Source organism: Pangasianodon hypophthalmus, chromosome 28 (genome assembly GCF_027358585.1).
Source record: "Pangasianodon hypophthalmus isolate fPanHyp1 chromosome 28, fPanHyp1.pri, whole genome shotgun sequence".
NCBI classification, from domain to species: domain Eukaryota; kingdom Metazoa; phylum Chordata; class Actinopteri; order Siluriformes; family Pangasiidae; genus Pangasianodon; species Pangasianodon hypophthalmus.
Genome location: NC_069737.1, coordinates 13,103,632 through 13,125,155, shown reverse-complemented (window position 1 = coordinate 13,125,155; position 21,524 = coordinate 13,103,632). Strand labels below are relative to the sequence as shown.

General features: G+C 41.0%; 3 protein-coding genes across 3 annotated transcripts; all 3 read right to left on the bottom strand.

The window, feature by feature from the left end:
• Window positions 1-3: 3 nt before the first annotated feature.
• On the bottom strand, window positions 4-9,256 carry LOC113544289 (zinc finger and BTB domain-containing protein 5). The gene is made up of 3 exons (XM_026942986.3): window positions 8,804-9,256; window positions 6,997-8,082; window positions 4-4,278 (listed from the first exon to the last, which is right to left on the bottom strand). Exons 2-3 carry the CDS (start codon window positions 8,077-8,079, stop codon window positions 3,373-3,375), a joined length of 1,989 nt encoding a protein of 662 aa, XP_026798787.3. The 5' UTR covers window positions 8,080-8,082; window positions 8,804-9,256; the 3' UTR covers window positions 4-3,372.
• An 843-nt stretch (window positions 9,257-10,099) lies between these two features.
• Window positions 10,100-17,368, bottom strand: mettl14 (methyltransferase 14, N6-adenosine-methyltransferase subun). The gene is made up of 11 exons (XM_034301334.2): window positions 17,145-17,368; window positions 14,411-14,499; window positions 14,047-14,134; window positions 13,889-13,966; window positions 13,044-13,131; window positions 12,599-12,689; window positions 12,302-12,443; window positions 12,053-12,145; window positions 11,695-11,811; window positions 11,259-11,469; window positions 10,100-11,038 (listed from the first exon to the last, which is right to left on the bottom strand). The coding sequence occupies exons 1-11, from the start codon at window positions 17,208-17,210 to the stop codon at window positions 10,746-10,748; spliced, it is 1,356 nt and encodes a 451-aa protein (XP_034157225.1). The 5' UTR covers window positions 17,211-17,368; the 3' UTR covers window positions 10,100-10,745.
• A 618-nt stretch (window positions 17,369-17,986) lies between these two features.
• Window positions 17,987-20,620, bottom strand: LOC113544392 (uncharacterized). Its single transcript, XM_026943198.3, has 3 exons — window positions 20,515-20,620; window positions 20,103-20,249; window positions 17,987-18,941 (listed from the first exon to the last, which is right to left on the bottom strand). Exons 1-3 carry the CDS (start codon window positions 20,534-20,536, stop codon window positions 18,229-18,231), a joined length of 882 nt encoding a protein of 293 aa, XP_026798999.1. The 5' UTR covers window positions 20,537-20,620; the 3' UTR covers window positions 17,987-18,228.
• Between the last annotated feature and the right edge of the window lie 904 nt (window positions 20,621-21,524).

Sequence of the window (21,524 nt, the reverse complement as noted above, 5' to 3'; positions counted from 1 at the left end):
ATGTTAAACACTGAACATTTGGTTTAATGTGTTTGTAAATGTGACGTTGGAGGCAGATCCCATGATATGAACAGTGTAAACTCTAGTATCGTCCTGCGCGTTACAGTTCCAGTACCTAAGGTTACAGATATACAACGCAGTAACACACGGCCAGACGCTGTGATGGAGGGAAAAAAAAAGAAAAAAAATGTGTAAGAGCTTTTTAAATTTCAGAGCTACACCTTCCAAAATATAAAAAAAGAAAGAAAGAAAGAAAGAAGGGTGAAAATGTAAAGAGAAAACAGACAAAAGAATGAAAATCATGAGAAACAGAAAGAGGAAACCAAAATTACATAAATAAATAAATACATACATAAAGAGAAAAATAAAATGAAGAAAGTACAGAAAAAAAGAACAAACGAACAAACATGAGAAATAGGAATAGAAAACAAAAAAATATATAAATATATATAAATAAAGAAGAAGGGAAAAATAAAATGAAACAAGAAATAAACAAAAGGAAAGAAACAAAAAACAAGAATGGAAACTGAGTGAATGAATGAATGAAAGAAAAGGAAAAAAGAAAAAAAAATGATAAACAAAAAGGATAGATAGATAGATAGATAGATAGACTGAGCAATGGACAGAGGAAAATAAAAGGGTAGAAAGAAAGAAAGATGGGAAATGAAAAGAAACAGTAAAATGAAAGAAAGAAATGGAAGAAAGAAAGAAACATGAGAAATGTAAAGAGAACGAAAGAAAGGTGAGAAGAGAGATAAAGAGAGATAAAGAGGGATAAAGGCTGGATGAACTGCACGTGTGTAAGAGGTGTTTTAATTCAGAGCTACATCTTACATGTGATGAACGTAACAGTAAGAGCACAAAAAACTAAACGGATCTTTCTTTTGGTGTTTCTCGTCATCCACACCACAGCTAAAGCCTCGTAAGATATTTACTCTGTCAGTCAGCAGGCTGATCGATCCTGCACTCCGCTCCAACATCCTTCTCTTTTAACGGCGTTTACTGTGAACACAAGCTCAGTGAGGACGAGACGGAGTCTTCAGATTCTTCAAATCCTGGCAAAAAAACAAAACCTCAAACAATGAAGCACCAATTATTACCAGCTTATTATTAACATCATATAAGACATGAACACTTCTCCGTTACACACCATCACAGGAATATATTAAAAAAAAACAACAACAACAACAACAACTGTACTTTCTTTAACATGAAAACAACAAAACACAAACATTTAAAAGATCGTATCATCTTTTCATGTCACTTCTGGAGAAATGACGTTAAAGCCACAACGGTTGAAGGTGCAAAGGTGAATTTTTACACCGTGGCACAGTTTCTGTAGAAGACATGACGAGGAAAATGGCGTTTGAGCTTCACTTTCAGCTTTTCTTTTTCGCGTGTTCATTCGTTTAGCCCTTTAAAGTGAACAAATGCTCATGTACGCTGCACAGATGCAAACATCTAGGAAGCAGAAACGATTACAGTACAGCACGCATCTCTCTGGACGACTGCAAGTTCAGAAATATTTCCAGAGAGATCACAACACAGTTCACGACTACAAGCGAACAAACAATAAGCATCAGTCTGACCGATGCAGGAAGAGAAGAGCACGACTTTGGTTTGAGAAAGCCTTCTGCGCTACCACTACTGCTTTTTTACCGTCACACCAATGGTGCGTTTACTTTTCAGCCATTTTTTTGTCCAAGTGTTACTTGCTACTTATAATGTTTCCATCCAAATGCTGTTACTATTATAAACAATTATGTATTAGGAGCGCTTTAATATACACCTGTGATTCACTCTGCAGCTGGAACTACTGTCAGGGCTGCTGTTACAGAAAATTAATCAACACTGTGCAGAAAAATAGAGGCAGGGAGGAAGGAAAGAAGGAAGGGAGGGAGGAAAGGAGGGAGTGAGGGAAGAAGGAGGAGAGAGAGGAAGAACAGGGGAGGGAGTAAAGGAGTAAGGGAAGGAGAAAATGAGGACGAGCAGAAGGAAGGGAGGGAGGAAAGGAGGGAGTGAGGGAAGAAGGGAGGGAGGAAGAAGTGAGGAAAGGAAAAAAAGGAGGAAGGGAGTACAGGAGTAAGGAAAGGAGGAAATGAATAGCAGGAGGAAGGAAGGAAGGAAGGGAAGAAGGAAAGGAGGAAGGGGAGAATAAATGAAGGAAAGGAGCGCATTCATTTTATTGATGAACCAACAATATGTACATCACAGCGCTGCTTAATTCTTGATTCTGATTGGTCGGAAGGTGTTGATTAATTTTCTTCAACAGTAGTTCCAGCTTTAATTCAAATCACAGGTTGATATTAATCTGCTCGTTCTTATACGTTACTGTTTCTATAGTTTCAAGCTGCATTGTTTGTCTTATTAACTTCAAGAGAGAGAGAGAAATAGAGAGGCTGCTGAGGGAACAACAGTTTACAGCTGCTATAACGTAAGTGATTACAGGAACTAACTCGTATCCTAGACGTTCCACAGCATTAACTGTAACTATAAACAGTAGCATGATGTTCTGCAATAGATAAAACATTATAATCGTTGGCAATCATGTGGTATAAAACACTTAGGGGTGTGCAGTTATAGGAAAATAGAAACGTTATAGGTCTAAGTGGCCTCAGTGAATTTTTTTTACTTATTCTACACAGAAGTATTTGAATTCTCTACAATTTTTTGTTAGTGTTCTGTTTTCCGTTTTCATACTTATAGGAAAAAAAATGGAATAAAACAGGTGGATGGAAACTCTTAACATGAAGCAAGTTCACGGACTGCTTGTTTTTTAGCTTCAGATACTGATCCGATGCGGGAAAAAGTTTTGGCGCTCACTATTCCTCCTGCTCCAAATCAGGTCAATTAAATTGGTCTTTTACAATTCATCGACTTCAAATGTGCCGTGTTCCAAACGGACTTCTGGGTTCGACGTAAATTTCATTGTGAAATGAAGAGAAGTTGATCTCATTATGGTGCTTTATGTCCTTTCCTTCAGCTCTAACTGCAGAGTTTAGCAGAAGTGTTCTCCGTCGTCGTCACAGTAGACCGCACATCTATCCAGTTATGAGCTCTGAGCACGAGGTGGCTTTGCCACTTCTTCACAAATTCAGCTTAAACGTAATAATCACATGGCGTTAGAGCAATCTCTAGTGCCATCACTTGTGAAACGTTATTGATAACAGTAATATAAAATCTAATTTGGCAAATACACTTCCGTGCTTAGTTTCTTGAGGAGGAGTGTGTTTGTGTTTAGAGCGGCGTTAAAACGAATACTCCATATTGTCCGTGTGTGTGTTAGAGGCTGCATCACACGCAGGTGTATTTTCAGCAGTCCAGAGCAGGAACACAGTGCGGAGGTGTGTTTAATATTCACGATTGTTTGATTTAAAGCAGTCCGGTCGGCATGGTGCTGTTCTGCCACCGGAGGCAGGTGGTTTTCGAGTGTTTGTACAGGTGACTGGATTGGCTGAAGCGCTTGCCACACTTCAGGCATGCGTAAGGCTTCTCGCCTGTGTGAACTCGGATGTGCTTCTTGCAGTCTGTTAACGTCAGGAAGGTCTTACAGCAGATTTTACACGCGTATTTGCGCGCTCCTTCGACCACCAGCACGTTATGCTCCGAAAGCGCCTTTTTACACTTGGAGAGCACGTCTGCTGACGCGCGGGTCAACTGGGGCAGAGGATTCAAGTTCGAGTTGCTTCCTCGTTGGCTAGAACCGTCGAAATTAGCACCGTTTACAAGCATTGATGAGGAAGCGGAGGACGAGGAAGCAGAGTCCTGCATCGAAGCGGCTCCAGGTGCAGCTTTCGGTGCGATGCGTCGATAAGGAGGAAATCTATACGCGCCACCCCTGCAAATGTTTCTCTGAAACTCCAGCGCCAGTTGCTCTGAAGACGACGACGCTATCCCGTCAAGCATAGGCTGAAGCAGAAGTGTGTCAGCCCGCATGTTGGAAAACTCCTGCACCTCCCCCGAGAGGAGGTTCTGAGATGGAGGGAGGTGCATAGAAGAAGAGTCGGAGCCGAACAGGAAACGAGGGGGCTCGTGGTCCAGTGTGCACTCCCCTGTCGTGGTGTTTGGGACAGAGATGCGGTCGAAGCTCATTGTGCTCAGGAGGCCCCCTCCTCTTTCTCTCCTGTCTACACCTCCTCCCGCATCACCCGCTCTCTCTCCTTCCATGACTGGTCCCTTGATTTCTGAGATCAGGATGTCGGAGCTGGGCTGAGGGTCGCTGAAGCTGTGCTCACTGCCTTCGGGACTCAGTCCCAGCTTCTCTCCCACGGCCTCCACCTGATTTGAACGAAAGACATTCAATTTTGAAATGTTCAGGAAACACAATCATGAAAAATTTAACATTATACGAACTGGAGTTAAAAAGGTTTTAGACTTCTAAAAGCATTCGCTGCATTACTCGAACATCTAACATCTGAATTTGTGTCAGAAGTGAATGGAATCCAACCCTCTGCATTGCATTTCATCAGTGTGCTGCAGTCGTGCCACACTGAAATGCACTCACTGTCCAATCATAGCCCTAAGCCATACTCAGGAAGGTGGTTGTAGGAGTTTCTTCCACCTACTCTGAGCTCTGACATCCTCCAGTTCCTCTTACTAACTGTATCTATATAAAGATTTTGTGTTGTGTACATAACACATGCGCTTGTACGTTGTATTCAGCCACAGCGTATATTCGCGGCTGATCACATTATGCGAACCCGTAAAAGCAAGCACACATGCATATGTATGCGATTGTATGCATGTCATTTGCATCCTGTTTATTTTACAGAAACATTACATGATATATGATACTCCTCTGTCATGTCAAAGCTTGAAGGGAGAAATCAAGTGCACAAAGAAGCCACATTAACCTCTGATGCGGTCATGCTAAACAGTTCCATACCAGGATGCTGAAACACATCCTGAAAAATCGAGAAAGGATTTGAGATTTTGTGAACGAAAGGCACTCAAAGTCATTAAGGCATTCATGGCTTCACCAATTGAGTAAACTAGTACCCTGATCTTTGTGTACTCTTATCAGTTATATTCTCGAACACTGATAAACTGAATAACAAATCGAAAAAAAAAAAGTACACTTTCATTCCTTTAGTCATATAGTGAACAGATACAGATATTTGACCTAACCAGTTTGTAAATGAAACAAGGGCATGTCACGCTGTCAGGGAGGTCTCTAGGAAGTGCATGCCTGTTCGTACTTCCTTTGTCGCTCTTCAGAGACACCATACATCTGTACTATCGGTGTTGGAGAGAGAGTGAGGTTCAGCACACCTTGAAGGTTAGAGTGTCTCGTTGTTCCAGCACAACTTGAGGGTCAATGCGTTTCCGTGATGCTTTAAGCCTTTGCTCTGGGGAGTAAAATAAATATCTGCTGTAAGACGAGACCTTGTTGTATTTGACCTAAAGAAGGGCCTGTCCCAGTGACTCGTGTGGAGGTCTGGGAAATCCATCGGTTTTCACCGTGAGTGACTAAAAAGCGGCTTTGACTAAATAATAGTCTATACTTGGACTGATATTTCTGCGTAAAGAAAATAAATATATATATATATATATATATATATATATATATATATATATATATATATATATATATATATATATATATATATATATATATTACTAAAACTGTGTAGCTTTTATTTAGGCTACATTCTGAGATCATTTTGTGTAACAAGCCAGTTTAACAAACACGTTGGTAAAAAACAGTCAGTGTGACTAAAGACGGCTAAAGCACTACTAGCTAGGAGGGATTTCCTCATACAGTGAACATTACACATTTTTGGAAAGCTACGAGTCAAAGAGAAACAGACATACGTATGCCTGTTTGCAGTCTGATACCAAAAGAGAGAAGAGCGCTTTCACTCTCTGCGTAGAGCAGAACAGAAGTGAGTGAACGAATCAGCGATTATTTCCTCACTGATGTTAGCGTGAACAGAGATCAGCCGAGTGAAGAGACGATGATGAAGTTCCTGTTCTATTCTTTCTGTATGAACAAGAAGTTTCACAAGAAGTAATTCCTTCTTCTCAAAAACAGCGGAATGCACAAATGAAGCCAACCAGTCGAAGTAGAAGGCTTTGTCAAAATGGATTTGATGGGTTTTTTTTGTCACGATCTTGTCTTGGCCTCGACCTCGACTCGATCTTGGACTTAAGTCTTGGACTTAACAATGGTGGTCATGACTAAGGCCCTAGACTTGTCAAGTACGTCTAGGGCAAACTTGTATTTTACCTCACAATCAATTTCATCCATGCGTCTCCACATTGTTCTTATGGAAACTCCAAATTTCTTGGCGATGGCTGGTATGGTCATGCCAAGATGAAGGCACGGATGTATGCGGTTAAGGGGGATCTGTATTTTTAAGCGTCCTGTTTTTCCTTGTGACTTCTGGAGCCATTTCACGGTAGACCTCAACGCCATTTTTACACTTGGGCCCATGAGCACCAACACCTGCTGCGTGAGGTCAACCATCCACTGAGCTTTAAACTGAGGAGAAATCAGTGCTACTGTGACGTTCTCCACTTGAGGTGCGAGTTACTTTGGTAACTTTGGTATTTTGAGACTATTACCAAAGTAGTCTCAAAGTAGGTGCAGGTTTGTGCTCCTCCCGAGCTCTGAGATCACAGCAGCAGCGATGTCACGCTAATTTTCAGTGAGAGTCATGAGACCACCCCCTCAAATCTCAAATGAGTGAAGTGGTGACTATTAACAGGAGAAGATACTCCTTCAATACACACACGCATACAAAACACACACAGATTTTATAATTCTAAAGAAATTTACTTCTCCCTTAATATGTTTTTCCCTTATTTGTGACAGCAGAAAAGTAAGAGGAATGTCATGTAATATTTCCGTACATTAATAATTTTCTGTGAAACAATCATTTGGACTCGGATACAGTACATATGCGCTTGCTTTTAAGAGTTCAGTGATCAGTTGCGGATATACAGTGTGGTGGAATATGCACAGACATTCACTATGTTACACTTAATACTTACCTGGTCACTGCCCTCAGCCTGCGATGTGACATCACTGGTCTCGTCTGCGGGTTCAGGTGAGCTGATCGGCTCGCTCTTTACCACCACCTGCATACGCTGTGCTTCTTCCTCACCTCCACCTTTCACCTGAACACCATCGCCGTCTGGATATTCCTCCTTGTGCGGCAGCAGTAGAGGCTCCGCCCTGCTCCCTCTGCCGCCGTCTGATTGGCTGGGCAGCTGCACGTCCTCTTGCGCCGCCGCCCTTCTGTACTCTTCTCTCTCGTCCGCTGCAATCACCACTACGTCCAGTTTGGAATCCTCATCTATGGTTTTGCTGTGCGAGTCCGGGGACAGAAGCTCCTCCCCTCTAGCTCCTCCCTCTCCACAATCTCCCACGATGCCCTGGGCTTGTGAAGGGAGGCGTGGCCTCTGCCGTGGGCTTTCTGCCTCTGAGCGAATCAGAGAAAACGTCTGCTTGCGCTTCTGCAAGCGGCGTTGCGAGTAGAAAGAGTCGCGTTGTTCTAACAGTCCACTACCTGAAACTGACCCCGCCCCTCTACTAGCTACGGTTCCTTCCTCCTCGGTTTCTTCGTTAAGGGCGGAGCTAACGACGCTTAAGCCGAGTTGCTGCAAGAGGAACGAGCGCTGGAGGCGTGAGTTAGAGCCATTGTTCAGCTGCTGCTGCTGCTGCTCACGCTGACTCCCGCGCTCACTATGAGGCGACTTAGGCAAAGTCCGAGTGTTCAGATAATGCTTACAAGCCTTCACTACCGTATTTAAATGCAAATGAGACGCAGCCAGTAACACGTCCATGACGTTGCTCTCTCCCAGCGTGAGCGTGGAAGTGTACATCATGTCCACGAGCACCGAGAACGCCTCGGCCGTCACCACCTCTGAATCCAGCCGGATTACACTCACGCTACCGTCACCCTCGGAGACACTGAACAGCGCCCGGAAGTGCGTACTGCACGCGGCCAGGACAGCGCGGTGAGCTTTAAAATGCCGGCTGCCCACCACAATCACGCAGTCGCACAGCTGCCCGTGGACACGCTGGTAGTTCAGCTGCTGGAAGATCTGCTCAAAGTGTCCCGGGAAGTCCATGATCTGAGCAAGATGAAGAGTCACAATTCTGTTACATTATAAGCATAATACTCACAAAGCTTCCCTTGAAAGAGCTTGGACTGGGCATGACTGGTATCCCAGAATCCACCAGTTATTAAAAAATGTTTACTGGAATTAAGCAAAAGTCAATGTTATACAATATCTTAACATAATACTTATAATAGTATTAGAATATAATATCAAGTAATAGTCACCTGCTTCTAATTTGAGTGGAAAAAATTAATGATAACACATGGACTAAGGAATAAAACACTTAGTGTCATGCTTTCATAGGAAAATAATCAACTATGGAGTGGAGGCATGTAGCCATTAGCTTCCCTTAATGTCTTAATAAACCCGGAATTCAAAAAGTCATAACACAGACAGTATTAAGGCTAGCTAACTCTAAATTATTTATTTAAAAAAATTATTAGTGCCTCCTATCCTACATTTCAGGTGTAATTTACAATCAATATTTACTCGCAGAACTACGCACTTACTGAGAAATTATATAATATATATTTTCCCTGAAGTAATTAGCACGCTGGCTAACATGTCTAGCGGTCGACAGGTTACCTAGCAACCAATATGAGCTAGTTAGCTAGCTAGCTAACCTCACTGTCCTACCTAACTAACCTAGCTAAAATACTCGTGTGTTCTTTTTTTCTTTCTTTAAGTTTTCTTTATCTGTACAAAAGCTAGCTCTAAAGCAAAACAAGTTTACCTTTGCGTGTACACAATAACCACCAGGCTGGACCTCGGTGTGGCTAGCTAGTTAGCTGCCATTAGTTAGCCTGCTAGCTAGTGAAGTTGTCGGACCTTTAGTCACCACAGAGAAAGCAAACCAGTCGAGAATATTAACAAATAAATGCTCTTGAATACCGACTCAGCAAATCCTTTATCATGTTATAGCTTAATATCATGCTGAATTAACAGACAACAATATGCCATCGTGCGCTAACAGTTAGCCAGGCAGCTACCAGCTATTTATCATTAGCGAATGAGTCGACTCTTTGAAGTGGATCTTTTGAGTGAACCGACTCACTAGAGTGAATCAGGCAAAGAACGACAACTATCGTGAGACGAAAGAGTCGACTCTTTTTGGTGAGCCGAGCCACTTGTTGTGATTCACTGGGAAGGAAGTATGTGCTAGGTGCTTATCAAGTCTACCATATAAATATTAAATAAAGATTTCCTGTAGTTCTACCTGTTTAACACAAATCCTCCTTATTGCCCAGTTATTATTAACTGCCCCGTTCTTACAGATTTAAAGTTCAAACCTAATCCACACACCAAACTGAAATCCATTAAGTAATTCTTATTCATATATGAATTGTTTGGCACAACATAACAATCAGTGGCAGCTCGTCCATAATAAACACTCACTGGCTACTTTATTGGTAACACTTGTATGCCATTCGTTTAGTTATCCAATCAATCAGCCAATAATGTAATGAACAACAGAAGACCACATCCTGTTCTTGGATGACAGAGTCATCTGCTGTTGTAGCCAATCCACCTCAAGCTTCAACATATTGTGTGTTCTGAGATGCTTTTCTGCTCACCATGGTTGTATAGAGTGGTTATTTGAGTTACTGTAGCCTTCCTGTCAGATCAAACCAGTCTAGCCATTCTCCGCTGACCTCCCTCATCAACAAGGTGTTTCCACCCACAAAACTACCTCTAACCGGATGTTTTTTGTTTTTGGCACCATCCTGTGTAAACTCTAGAGACTGTTGTGTGTGAAAAATCACAGATCAGCAGCAGTTTCTACAAAAAAAACCTCAAAACAGCCAACAACCATGCTACAAAGTCACTGAGATCACATTTTCCCCATTCTGATGCTTGATGTGAACATTAACTGAAGCTCCTGACCTGTATCTATGTGATTGTATACATTACGCTGCTTCCACATGATTGGCCGATTGGAATAATTGCATGAATGTGCAGTGGTACGGGTGCGGATAATGAGTGTACATTCGATCGTAGTTAATTCTCTGTCCACTCCAGGGCGAAAGTATATACTTTTAAAAATCGATTTTATTTCTTGAGAAGTAGATGAGAGAAACCATTTTTTAGTGTGTGTAAAGCCACTTTCCATCCCATTTAAACACAAGCACAGCAAATACAAAGATGTTCCAGAGACACAGCCTGTGATGCAGATGATGTCTGAACACAAAGGCATGAAAACAGGGTCTGTAATATATGCCCCCAGACCCAATACTAATACCAGAGCAGAAGGAAATTTGCAAAATGACGCATATGTGACATTTTTACAGAAAGAAAAAAAAAAAAAAAAAAAAAAACAGACCAATTAAAAAGACCAATTATAAAATCAGTAAAAATCTCAAAACTGCATTTCAAACACATGACATTCAATCCAAACAGAAGAAGTCTTACAGCAGCGATGTGGATTTGAACAAGGTCCTTATTTTGCCTTTTAAAACCCAAGATGTGCACATATAAAATTCATTAGCTGTCTGTCATATTTACTGTATGATCAGGATCCAAAAAAAAAAAAAAAATGAAATCAAATGGAACAAGGCAACCATTTTTTGCAGCTAAACAACAACAATTTGCTGGTCCGTTAAAAAAATATATCAGCTCTGTGTCATCATTTTTATATTAAAAAAAACCCACCACAATTAAAAAAAAAAAAAAAGAATTTATCGTGGAGGAAACCCGCGGTGAGGTGCGCCGCGCCCCCTGAACCCGCCCCGCTCTCCACGAAAGTTGGGTCGGTTCCTGTCGCGCCCGCGTTCACCTCGTCCCCCTGCCACTCCACCACGGCCCCCTCGTGGAGCCCCCCTGCACCCCTCAGGCTTAGGGGGCGGAGATTTGGGGCGGAGCCTTTCAATGTCCTCTGTGCAGCCGGAGAGGTGGGAGGTGGAGAAGTGGGCGGAGTAGGCTTCAGCGTTGAAGTTGCTGTTTGTCAATGTGGGTCCGACGGTTAACCAGCCTGGAAATCACACACACACACACACACACACACACACACACACACACACACACACACACACACACACGGAAAAAAACATAAAATTTATCACTTTATAAACACATATCCCAACTAATTCTTTAACACTTAAGGGAGACATGATGACAACAGTTTGGACAGTGAAAACTCTGTGTGTGTGTGTGTGTGTGTGTGTGTGTGTGTGTTTGTGTGAGACAGAGACCTGGCCTGATGGTACTGTCTCTGCCGAACAGATGGAGACGTCTGAGTCCGAGGCAGAAGTGCTCGATGATGTGAAAAATCTCCACAGGCTTCTCGATGTTGCCCATCTCAGGCTCTTCTGTGATGATCAGATCGATGTCCACGTTGGCGTGGATGAAGTCGCCGTCTGTGCTGCGCCGCACCGTGCCCTTAATACCCATCAGGCAGTGCTCCTGAAACACACACACCCACACAACAACATTCATTTGTCAAGTTTACACTAAAGAGAAACAAACTAAAGATGCCCACTGTATAATTTCACTAACCAAGCAAGCACACTTTGAGTATTATAAATGAAATCGTCTTGCTAAGCAACAGTCACTCGTCTGAAAGCTTGCAATAAACCTTCTCTGTATTTTGTCTACAATAATAATCTAACATGTTTCCCTCATTCTTACCTTGGTCCTCTGAAACACTGCTTTGGGGTCCAGCGTTTTGGTCTTTCCTGGGTTGTTCTTGTTGGTCTTGATCCAGCAGATGTCCTCACATCTCCTGAACCCCCATTTCCTCAAACACTGTGGAGCAAACACACTGATTATTCTTTACTAACAGGCAATGGCAGAGTTTGCGCAAATCTAAACGAATTATGCCTGCAGAGTAAACACACAATGCATTTGAACACACACCCAACTTCTAAACCCTGAGACTCAAACAGTAATAAATGCTACAAAGCCCAATAGTAGTGCGGTTTGTAACTGTATGCGTTGCAGCTCATATGTTAACGCGTTAACGACCGAGATTCGCGAGCCATCCTACCATCCTGCCGAGATCGAGCCCCTCCCCCGAGCCGCACCAGAGAAAGACAAAAGAACGCAGTGCTGAGATCTCATCAATCTCCAGCTTCATGATCTAGAAGGACAGAGAGATAAAGACAGAGAGACATAGTGTTCGATTTCCAGAATGTGATTCGTCAGAAGATGTTGATTACTTTTCTGTAACTGCGGCATTAATTCAAATAATTAATGACAGGTTTATAATAGAGAAACATAAACTCTAAAGACTCACATCATCCCAGGTCCAGAAGCGTTCGCTGGCGATGATGCCTGATTCTCTGTAATACTCTTCTAATGGAGGCTCCAGCAGGATCACGTCAAACTTACACTTCAGATCCCTGAGATCAAAGTTCTCCAGATCGGCCTGCAGGTACCTGACAACATCCACACACACACACACACACACACACACACACACACACACACACACACACACACACACACACAAAATATATTACCACGCACCTGTCTTGGAAAATGAATTTACATTAAACATTGATGTTGTTTTATAAATAACATCCTGGCTTACATGGGTGGTGTGTTTGTAGCGGAGATGAGCTCGTCTTTGAGCCGGATGAGCTCTCGGAGTTTGGGGTACTCCTCGAATCGGTCAGCCAAACCTGTAACACAAGAAAATAATCCATTATGTTTATTATATATGTATATATATATATGTATATATATATATATATATATATATATATATATATATATATATATATATATATATATAAAAAGCTTGACAATTTCCTAAGATTTTTTAGCTTATTATAACTAATTATAATTATTATAACTATTATAACTTCTATACTGTCTCTCTTCTATACTTCTATACTGTCTCTCTATATTTCTCTCTTTTTCGTCCTCTCTTGCTCTATTAAGCAATTGTTAACAATACCATATACTTATTGTTGTGTTAATTTTGAACAAAAGCCTGATAAGAACTTTCGTAGTAGAGAAGAGAAGACACTCACCCACGTCTCTGATGAAGTTTTGCGGTCGATGTCCCGTGTCCACAAAATGCTGGCAGTAGTCGTTATGAGGGTTCAGACTCTGCGTCCCCTAATAGTGTAAGAAAAGACAAGAATTAGAACTGCTTGGGGAATAAAAAAAAAAAAAAAAAAAAGAAAACAACTTCAAGATCATGATTTAAACGGAGAGAATGGTTACACAGAAGCCAATGTGAACAAGAATTTTGATTACAAATTAGTATGGATTTGTCAGCACTTAAAACTTTCTAAGTATCAAACAAAGACACTTCTCTTTTTGCAATTATTACATTACATTAAATGTTGCGGAACGTCTGCGAAACAGGTTCGTTCAAAAGGTTATCACTTGTGTATCAGCTATATATAAAATACTCAAGTATGTCAATAAGACTTCTGCAGCTTGTCATAATCCATCAGTTAGATTGTGTTCATAAGAATGTCTAGGAGTGCCAATTAATAATTATGTAAGTGTATATTTATATACATTTCTAGCATAAATGTACTTCAATTAAATGTTTGCAATTTGATATGAGGCTCAGTAACTGCAAACATTTTACATAACCTCTTTACCGAGGGTGCCAATAATTCTGGAGCTGACAGTATATGTGTGGCCGTGTATATGATAAGCAAATATTTTAGATTTGGTCGTTATGTAGAGCTCATGTTACATGTCTGGGGCTAAACAGAAGAATTCGTTTCTATGAGGAAAAAAAAAAAGATCTTTTAAGATGGTGCCTCATATTCCTATCTGTTTTGATTTAACACCAAAAGCTATAAGTATGTAAGGCCATTGAAATATTGATTTTCAGTGATTATAAACCTAACCCCACCTTTAGAAAGGTGCTGGAGTCCTTGTAGACCTCTTCGAATGGACCGCTGTCCTCCTGCTGCTGAGGCTCTGCGTCCTCCTGTAACACATCCCACATCTGTTACCATGGTGTTACTAAATACAACCACTTTCATCTGGTCTGAGATCAGTCCGACTCACTCTCTGCTCCTCCACGTCCTCATCGGCCTCCTCGCCCTCATTCTGGCATTTCCTTTTGGAGCCGGTCGCCGTCGTGTCGAACGACGATCTGCAGAGCCACGAAGCCGAGAATAATGAATATATGAATATGAATATAACAGAAGCTCTGACTTGGGTTCTGGCTTGCTCTAATGCATTATCGTTTCTATAGCAACAACTATAGCAAAAACATAATCAAAGACTAATAAACAGATTAAAAAAAAAAAAGAAAACGTCCTGTTATTTACCAAAGACATATAATTGTTGATACGGCTGATACGAAGCTCAGGAGAATGCATGAGTGGATGTATAAATATGACGGGGAAAAAATCGAATGCATAAATACCTGCATGTCTCTCTCGTCTCCTCAATCTCTTTTTGCTCCTGTTTGCTATTGAGAACAGCGCCGATGGTGTCTGCGCTTTCTGCTCCCAGCTGCAAAGACAAAATTTATATACTGTATATTCACAACAGCCCTACTATAAGGTTCATATCTTTCATATGATATACTAATGACTACTAAATGGCTCCCTACTCCCAATATGAGTATTGTAGCTCCTCTTCTTCTGTCTTATTCATCCTAAATCTCTACTTCAGCACTTTTTCTACTGCTGTGCATGGTTCCACCTTGAGACCCTAAAGATTACTTCCCAAGAACAATTTACATCCATGTCTCACCCTTCCTTCAGTGGATAATATCACCTGTATATTATAGGTTTCTACAATAGCTGCTGCTGTAATCATTAAGACTGTCCTGTGCTCATCCCAGGACTCTTATTCACAATCTGATCATACCGAACATCCTTTCAGCATACTCACTTATCTTCACTCTTCTATACCTGTATACTGATTTATAATCACACTATCTGGGGTCACCCAGAAGATAAAGAGTTCCCGTTTGAGTTTTCTTCCTCATGTTGTCTCAGGATGTTTTTCCTTTATCTGGATTTCTGTAAAGCTGCTTTCTGGTGATGGCTGTTAAAAGTTCTATACAAATAAAACTGAACTGAACAATTACATACTGTATAGTTTGGTTCAAGGTACCAACTTCCTGTTTTGTGCATCTGCTAATTAAACCTTGATCTTTCGTGTGATATAATCCTTTTCATGGTAGATTTTGTCATACGTGAGCAATATGTATTTGAATTATAGGTGTGAATTGTCTTTTTTCCCCATTTTCAACACCTCATAAATCAAAAAATTTTGGGTCTTTCAGACATACACCTAGTTGCTAAGAAAGAACTACAGCATGAGTATTAGAAAAAATTTGAAAGATCTGACGTAGTTTGTTATGGAGATATAGAGGGACAAATTTGCTCCAAACCACATTTTTTAGCAATATTCTGCAGGCAATAAATTGGCAAATATCCAACTGTGGACTTTCTATTTTAGAAGTTAAAGATATCTTACAGTAGACAACAATCCCTGAGAATTTCATGCATCTGGCATGAATGGCTCAAAAGTAAGGACTTAAGGAACGTGCTAACTTTTTCTGTAGCACTAGGTTTTACAGTAAAATCAGGGCCACGTCCTCTTTTTAAAGACTTATATCTCAAAAACTAATGCAGACACAAGCCGGAAATTTTGCACACTATTTATTTGGAATGCTGACATTATTTCCAGAAAGTATGAAGCAAATCTGAGATAGTTAGTAAGGAACTTTTTTTTAAATTTTAAATCTGGTGATTTGAGGTAGATTTGCCCTATACTATATGATGCAATAATAATGCACTATTAACACAATGCACAAGCAGACTAATCAGACCATTTACTGCAAAAGACGCAGTAATCAGTAAAAAAGCCCAGAATTTCATGTAAAACTTTAACATGTAGAACAGCTGCATCACCATTTCACCATGCTAACACAATACACAAATCGGAAATGTCTCCATATTGCAAGGAAAAGAAGTAATGGATACTATTGTGTGCAGTGTATAAACAGTATATATACACTATACATTAATATAAATACACACAATAGTATGTATATAGTATAGTATAGTATAATATATATACATACACACTGTATACATATACATACACATACATATACACAGTTGGGGTCATAAGTTTACATACACCTTACAGAATAAATACAAAATAAAATAATAACAATTTACATCAATCATCCTGTTCAAAAGTTTATACCCCCTGGCTCCTAATGTATCGTGTTGCCTTCTTGAGCATTAGTGAACGTTTGCAGCTTTTGTAATAGTTGTGTACGAGTCCCTCAGTTGTCCACAGTGTGAAAAGATGGATCTCAACATCATATAGCCGCTGCTGAAAAGGGGTCAAATATGCAAAAGATGCTGGAAAAGCAAACAATGTACAGGACCTGGAGGATTTTTCTTAAACTGCTCACGTCAAGCAAGGGACTCATGAACAACTATCACAAAACATAAAAACAGTCGTTGATCATCCAGGTAACACACACAGTATTAAGAATCAAGCGTATTTAAACATGTGAACTGGTTCATGGTGTAAATTTTGATATTATTGTGTCTTGTGGACTATATGTTAATATATCTGCTGTGTGAAATAGCTTATTCAAGGCAGAACTAAATAAAAAACAAAATGCAATTTTTATGATTCCTCTTTTTTTTTTTTTTTTAATTATTCAAATATTTTACATACTGCAAGGCGTATGAAAACTTATGATCCCAACTGTATGTTTTTGGTGTGTGTATATATATATATATATATATATATATATATATATATATACATATACACATACATATACATATATATATATATACACACACACACACATGTATATACATATATGTGTGTGTGTGTGTGTGTGTGTGTGTGTGTGTATATACATATACACACACACATACATACACTGTTTAAACACTACACACAAATAGTAACTAGTGTAGGATACATACACTTATACATACACATACATACACACACACACACACACACACACACGCACGCACATATTCGTGCTGGGAACAGGTTATAGGAACTCTCCAAGTGTCTTTAGAAAGACAGCATGCTTTCAGGAGAACAAAAAAAAAAGGAAAAAAGAAGGAAACTTGCCGCTAGAATAATTAGTTTCGCATCTTTACCTGTTGTGCAAGAAGCTGTCGTCTTAGCTTCTGCCTCTCACGGATTTCCTGCAACCGACTGTCCATTTCGCGTGTTTATCGCTGAATAAACCGATTATTTCGCCAGGAAAAATGCAAGCAAGCCCATTCAAAAGCAACAAGCCTCGGCGGTCGCATGTATTCTGCGTCATCGCTTGCCCCGGCTTCCGCGGGTCGACGCCTGATGACGCAACCAGGCCGCGACTGAAATCTGAGGAGGGCTGCACAACAGATTGCCTCTAATTTTGATCGATTTGGAGCATTTTTTTTAATTATTATTTTTATAAAGAAAGAAAAAGTGGAATAAAAATGCTAAATTAAGAGTTTGGAGACTCTTACCCAAAAAACAATACAATATTTACAAGCAAAAGGTGCTAAGTATTAGTAAGGGGTGTGCATACTTATGCAACCAGGTTATTGTAAGGTTATTTTCTCCCTAAAAGCTTTTTATTTGTTTTTCACTTATATTGCCATATCATATTAAAGGTGAAAAAAAAGGATTGCTTTATGAAAACATGATTTATCCTGGTTTCAGTTTATAACAGGGGTGTACAGACTTTTGCTATCCACTGTATGTAAGTGTGTTGTGTTGAGTATAAATGTGAAAGTGACATTCATTCCTTTGGCTTGCTTATGAAGTTTATTTGCTTACATTTTTACTCTTTTGATTATTAAAGGATTTTCCTGTTTTCACAATGTTTTCAGTTGTAGTTGCAGGGAAGTAAATTCTAAACCAGCAATAACATCTTGTCGCTCTGTAACACGACAAAACCTTGTTTCCAGTGAAACAGGAAATCATCATCACAGTGAAACACGACACAGACTGCAGTTTGTAAATTCCTTTACTTCAGGTTTTCAGAATGGGGTCAGGAATTCAAATGTGGAGTAGATTTTAGCACCAAAAAAAATTATAACGAAATCAGTATAAAATATTTTTTACATTGTCCAGTCAGTCTATATTACACTATACACAAAAGATGAGCAAGAAAACACACACAAAAAAAACGTATAAAGGAAATAACAGAGCTGAATGTTCAGTTTGTGTGTTGTGGACGCACAGAGAAGGTCAAATTTTGTCCAGGAATCTGTTCATTAGTGCCTCAAACCCATCCTGAGCAGATTTCATCTGGGCCATAGTTTCTTCGTGGCGCCGCTGACGAGCTGCCGTAGATTCCTTTAAAAAGTCCAGAAGAGCCAAATAGTGCTCATCTGTTCTCCTCCGTTTGAGCAGAGGAGCTCGCGTGGGTGTCGCTGAAGCCGTTGGCGTTGCTGCTGACGTAGCCGACCCTGTGTGCGCAGTCGCAGGCGAGTCTCTTCCACTGTCCACGTTCAATGCCTTTGGCCTGCGCACCTCTACACCTTTCACCGTGCCAACGACAGGAAATTCCACGTCATGATGCCCACCCAACAGCTCTTCCATCTCACTAAAAAACTGGAACGTCACGGTGTCTTGACTAGCTGTTCTATTATCGTCTTTCGCCTTTTTGTATTCATTTTCAAGAGTGTACCATTGTCTCGCCACATGATCAGGATGGAAGACCTGCCTAAAGTGTTTGGAGAGTCTAGTAGCCATCTCCCTCCACATATGTTTTTTGCGGCTTTTACCCGACTTTACTCGTGGATTCAACTCCTTTAAAGCTCGAAGGAGACTTTCGCCGTCTGCCTCCAACTGCTGGCGCATCAAATCGATCAGAAAGAGGGTTTGCTCTTTACTAAAAGATTCATTTTGTGGCAGGGGTGCAGCATCCACGACGTACACTTTCTCCTCTTGCTTGGTTACTATAAGAGTAAAACAATCAGAGATATTTTATCCAACAACTTTTATCCAGACCATATCTAATCTGACATATCGCCACAAGGTAACAACAAAGTACTCTTACAGTCTTTCCTATTACAGGAAGAGTTTTTCCTGTATCAGTTTCTACACTATAGGACCAAAGTTTGTGGACACCTGACCATCAGAGCCATATGTGCTTGTTGAACATCCCATTCCAAATTTGCTCTTATAATAACCTCCACTCTTCTGGGAAGGATCTCCGTGAGATTTTGGAGCATGGCTGGGGGTGGGGGTTGTGTTCTTTCAGCCACAAGAGCATTAGTGAGATCAGGCACTGATGTTGGTGAGGAGGTCTGGGGTTCAGTCGGTGTTCCAGTTCATCCCAAAGGTGTTCAGTGGGGTTGAGGTCAGGTCTCTGTGCAGGACACTCGAGTTCTTCCACACCAACCTTCACACACCATGTCTTCATGGAGCTCGCTTTGTGCACAGGGGCATTGTCATGCTGGAACAGGTTTGGGCCTCTTAGTTCCAGTGAAGGGAAACTGTAATGCTACAGCATACAAGTACAATCTATACAACTGCGTGCTTCCAACACATATGGGTATAATGGTCAGGTGTCCACATACTTTTGGCCATGTAATCCATGTAGATCAAATTAACAGCAATTTGATACTGTATACCAGGCAACTAGATACAGTACAAAAACAAACCCTTGAGACATATTCATTCACGGTGTTTTAGTTGTAGTGCATTTTGCATATAAAGTGAATGCTTTGGCCATGCTGCATATTTGTTCAAGACAGAAAAAGAGAGAATCCATCCATCCATCCATTTTCTGTACCGCTTATCCTACACAGGATCACAGAGAGCCTGGAGTCTATCCCAGGGGACTTGGGGCACAAGGTGGGGGACACCCCGAATGGGGTGCCAACCCATTGTAGGACATAATCACACACATTCACTCACTACGGACAATTTGGACATACCAATCAGCATGTCTCTGGACTGGAGGAGGAAACCTGAGTACCTGGAGGAAACCCCCAAAGCACAGGGAGAACATGCAAGCTCCACAGACACAGGGTGGAGGTGGGAATCAAACCCCCAACTCTGGAGTTATGAGGCAAACGTGCCAACCATGTACCCTGATATAGATTTGAACTCACCAGCAGTATACAAGTTCACTCTGACAGTCATGGCTTCATCAAGGTAGAATGAAGTGGGATCATCAGCTGACTGGTACAGAGGAGCATTACCGAGAAACGTGCTCTTCTCTGGGTCCAGGATCAGAGTCACCTCACTGCCTGCGCTGACTGCAGGATTTAAATTTAAAACACACACAATACTACAATCACAGTCCAGACTTTGAGTGTCTATTGCTGCTGTTATGAGTAGCATTAGCAACAAGCTAACCAGCTAAAATTAGTGATCTGAGTGATCGCTCTAATGCTGATATTTTACCTTCACAAAATACCAATTAGTACAGTCAGTATCGTAGATTTAACCAAGTACTGTGTCTGCATGCTAACTGAACTACTGCTATAGACTAGTTTGAAAACAGAGGAGTATTTTACTTACTGTTCACGGAGTGCGCAGCCATGTTGACTTGACGTCACTCGCTAGACTCTTCTTCTCCTTCTTCCTTGTGGTGGTTACCTGATCAGCGCCCCCTCCCCGCTCCTCCCCTCCGCTCCGCCCCCACGACTGATTTGCACTGCGCATGCGTTAACTGTTTACCGCGTAATCACACCGCCGCGCATGCGCAAAGACGTCACGGTTATGTCAGACAAATGCAAACGTTATTTTCTTATTTTGAATAAGATATAAAACAATATTTAACAATATTTAAGATATAAAACAATATAAAGATATTGTTTGTACTATTGTTTTTTTTATCAATCAGTATTGTTGACAATAAAATGAGTTTCACACATCCAAATACCTTCTAAAACCTTAAAACTACATTTGCATTATATAAAATGAAAGATTTAAATGAAGAATACACAGATTTTCTGGTAGTCTATGTATACAAAATGAGTGTGCAGTTGTGCGTCATTGTGAGATGAACAGCTGTGTGCTAAAAAAGAAAACAGTAAAGACCTCCATGGGCTGTAGAGGACCTGGATCAGTTCCTAACAAGTTCCTAACTCCTGTCTAACACAGCTCTGTCCTCTTACAGGCTCACAGGAGATCCTCTTAAACCACGACTCCCACAGGGGAGTTTAGGAGGAGGAGGAGCAGGAGAAGTAGTGGTAGTAAGAGGAGGAAGAGGAAAAGAGGAAGAGGAGGAGGAGGAAGAGGAGAAGTAGTAGTAGTAAGAGGAGGAAGAGGAAAAAGAGGAGGAGGAGGAGGAAGAGGAGGAGGAGGAAGAGGAAAAAGAGGAGGAGGAGGAAGAGGTAGAGGAGTAGGAGAAGTAGTAGTAGTAAGAGGAGGAGGAGGAAGAGGAGGAGGAGGAGGAGGAGGAGGAGAAGGAGGAAGAGGAGGAGGAGGAAGAGGAGAAGTAGTAGTAGTAAGAGGAGGAAGAGGAAAAAGAGGAGGAGGAGGAGGAGGAAGAGGAGGAGGAGGAAGAGGAGAAGTAGTAGTAGTAA